This window comes from Etheostoma spectabile, chromosome 5 (assembly GCF_008692095.1).
Source record: "Etheostoma spectabile isolate EspeVRDwgs_2016 chromosome 5, UIUC_Espe_1.0, whole genome shotgun sequence".
NCBI lineage: Eukaryota > Metazoa > Chordata > Actinopteri > Perciformes > Percidae > Etheostoma > Etheostoma spectabile.
In genome coordinates, this window is record NC_045737.1 from 4,345,177 (window position 1) to 4,348,829 (window position 3,653).

Below are 3,653 nucleotides of genomic sequence, written 5' to 3' on the forward strand. Positions count from 1 at the left end.
TATGTGTGTGTGTGTGTGTGTGTGTGTGTGTGTGTGTGCGTGTGTGTGCGAAACAGGAGGAGGCGCTATCAGTGCACTACAGAAGGCAGGACTACAGTTGTCAACCCTTTCCCTACCCCCCTCCCTTCTTTTAAGGTCAAGTTTGCTTTTCAATGTAAAATCCTTTAAATGCACAAATAATGAATTAAAATTAATTGGAGTCATTAATGTCATCTACTGATTTGATCAATCAAAAGCAATAATATGTATGCAAACACATCAGAAAAAACAGCATTTATAACAATAATAATAATAATAATCATCACAAAAAAGATTTTTCATCAGTAAGTCAAACTATTGAATTTCATAAAGCATAATTTGTCATTTGGTCAAGATTAGATTACTGATTGTGCACAATATGTTTGAAATCTGACGGAACCTCATATTTCAAATAGTCCCTAACACTAACCCACTACACTTTTTGTATTTTGTGCTGTTCATTTACCAAAAGAACAGACTGAGGAAACGCAGTCAGATGAAATATAGCTACACTATACTGCCATTGCTTCATTAATTCCTTTATACTTGATTGATATATGCAGAGGATATTACTGTTAACAACGCATAACGGAATGATTACGTGCATAACTCCATTACATAGTGGAGAAATTACGTTTTCTTTATGGCCTCATGTCCTAGAAAAATGTTTAAAGTGGTTGTCAAACACAGACTGTCACTGCGATACGATAAAATTGGTCTAAAATACATGCATGCATACTAATACAAATGCATTCATAACTGGTCATTCCATAAAGAGAGGGAAAAGTTCAAAAAGACCCGGGAACTTAATCTTAAATTCGTTTTTCTTGCCCCTCCACTGATAACTCTTATTTTGGCTGAGGCCCATCTCCCCCACAGAGGAGACCTACAGTAGCCCACAGTAATATTTCCACTATATAACATATGATGACATAAAACATCAATTTCTGTTAAACAATTAAACTTTTTTTTCCATCTCCCATTGCCTCTGCTGTCAGGAGTTTCTATCTATGCTGATTACACGATGGTGCAGGCGGGTCTGCAGGCAGCTGTGTTTCTTTGGTCATCTTTAATTGAAATAAATAGGCAAAAATGGATGAAATACAACCAGGTTTTGGAGCCAGTATATCAGGCACATTCCTGTTTAAGCTTATTTAACTATAGAATTCTGTACTGGTTTGTTCAGAGGGTATAACCTTGTTAAAACGTTTAAAATGCACGCCTCAAATTACATTTCACAACTGTCAGCCAGTAATTACACAACAAACTTGAACATGTTATTAAATAAAAATACAGTTACAGACAGTTAAGATTACGCCTATTCATATGATTTGCTTTTTATATGGATGTTCAATATTTTACGCAGGGGTTTTACAGAATAATCCAGCTGGAGAAAACACAAAGTTGATGAAGTTTGATTGACAGCGAAGAGGCGCACTGTGGTGGCGCGGTTCACTCTACACGGTTCTCACCGGGGCTTCATAACGCGTGAAGCTGTCAAGAGGGCAAGCAGAGATAAGGAGCCCTCTCAATCTCTTGATCCTGGCCTCATCGCTGATACGATGTCTTCTGCTGTGAGTGCTTTGCCCTCGGCGGCTCAGGCCAAATCTCCCAAGAAGAGAGCCAAGTCTCAGAGGAAGAAGACGGGTCCTACAGTGTCAGAGCTGATCCTGAAGGCTGCATCCGCGTCCACAGAGCGCGGCGCCGTGTCCCTGGCAGCCCTGAAGAAGGCGTTGAAGGCCGGAGGATACGATGTGGTGAAGAACAAAGCCAGAATCCTCATCGCCATCAGACGCTTGGTGGCCAGCAAATCCCTGCTCCGAACCAAGGGCACCGGGGCCTCTGGTTCCTTCAAGGTGAACAAGAAGCCCCCCACACCTCGGAAGAAAAGGGTGGTGAAGAAGCCAAAGGCGAAAAAGGTGAAGAAGGCCAGAAGCAAGAAAGCAGCTGGAGGTGCCACTCCAGCAGCCAAGAAGTCCCCTAAAAAAAGAAAGATTAAGGCAAAGAGTCCGAAGAAAGCAAAGAGGCCCGCAGCGGCCAAGAAACCCAAAAAGCCAAAGAGTCCCAGCAAGGTCAAAAGCAGGGTCGCCAAGTCTACCAGGACCAGGGCTGCTGCCAAGAAGTGAAAACTCTCTGAATGAACCCTGAATGCGACCTAACGCCTTTCTGGTCACGGTTGACTCGTCTAACGTGTGGACCAAAAGTCTGCCTTCATTCTGAGAACTTGAGCTTGCTCTACTTATTTTACAGTTTTTCTATAATGGAAAACACTGATCCTGCTGTTGTGATGCATCTGTCTCTGACACCATATGCCATGGTTTTGAAAAAGGAATTTAGCGATTGTAAAAATAAATAAATAATAAACCCATTTAATGTAGTGTGTCATGTGATTTTATCTCAGTTTTGAAAAACATAAAAATTGATATAGCTTTTCTATTTCATACAAGAACTATCTGGGTGAGAATGTCTGATATAGCCTAGACAATATAAAACGGATATAACGGAATATAAGGGAATTCTTTACTTATTAATATTTTGTTGTTAAGCATCACTGACTTCAGCAATCCCACAGTGCAATGTGGGAAATTACCATACAGCTGCCAGAAAGGACGCAGTATGATGACTCCAAAATCTGCATTTATTGCCCACCATTGAGTGTCCATCATGTAGGGAGCAGTGGCTTAGTGAAAAGGGGGTGATTTAGGACACCGCGTTTATTTGCCTGATTTACAGTGACGCGGAAGAACGCGCGGGACGTTTTTGAAGTGGTGCTTTTGCGCACCGTTACGCACGGGGACCATGGCGTCCAGCACTGTACATCCAAATACATTTGAACACGAAACGTAAATTTGTTGTGTGGTGGACACAGCTATTGTGGTCAAACATTATTTTTTAATTAAAATTCGTTTATACGTTGCACTTAGCTTAGGCTACATGAAAGAGAAACGCTATCTGACTCTGCGGTACAGTAGCATACGACGTTTATCGCCAACAGACAGATGCTGAGAAAGAGTTTGTTGAACCTGGATTCGACACACTGTAGGCTACTAAAATTTGTAACGTTTGAATTGTGTACCGATTTCAGCAAAATAGTGGGTGGGACCAGGCTGGTTAAAACACAGCAGCAGTGACACACTGCATAGCTTTAATACGGTCGATGGGTGACACTCGCCAGCAGCTTGCCAAAGGCAGCTAATCATCCCAGTGAGGCCTGACGGGCGTGACGAGCCGTGTTCTCTGTCCTCTTATCTCCAGCAGAAAAACCACGTGCCGGGGTTTCAGTGCGGGTGAAGCGATAATTATGCCCGGCGGACGAGTGTAGTACCACCCTCCAAGGTTATGATGGAAGCTAGGCGACAGAGGAAATAGTGTTTACTTTGAGTGAGTTTTTGGATGAGAATAAGTAGCTCCAGGTGAACACGCAGGTGGTATTTCATCTATAAATGGGTCAAATAAAAAGAAAGTGAGAACAAGCTTGATATGTATTCGTACGATCCTCAATGATACTATGCTGGAGTAATGAAGTCTTGAATCCGAGAAAAATGAGGAATAAAAAACATCTTTGGGAAATTGATCTTAGAGCATTTTTCAAATAAATTAGGAAAATCCAACCTTTTAAGGACACCAATTTTCTT

At 41.7% G+C, this 3,653-nt stretch overlaps 1 protein-coding gene and 1 long non-coding RNA gene across 2 annotated transcripts in view; both read left to right on the forward strand.

Moving 5' to 3' along the window:
• LOC116690172 (uncharacterized) overlaps nucleotides 1-3,653 on the forward strand; it is a 20,087-nt gene that overhangs the window by 10,559 nt on the left and 5,875 nt on the right. The window lies entirely within an intron of this gene.
• Nucleotides 1,512-2,395, forward strand: LOC116690171 (protamine-like protein). The gene has a single exon (XM_032516954.1). It carries the CDS (start codon nucleotides 1,581-1,583, stop codon nucleotides 2,142-2,144), a length of 564 nt encoding a protein of 187 aa, XP_032372845.1. The 5' UTR covers nucleotides 1,512-1,580; the 3' UTR covers nucleotides 2,145-2,395.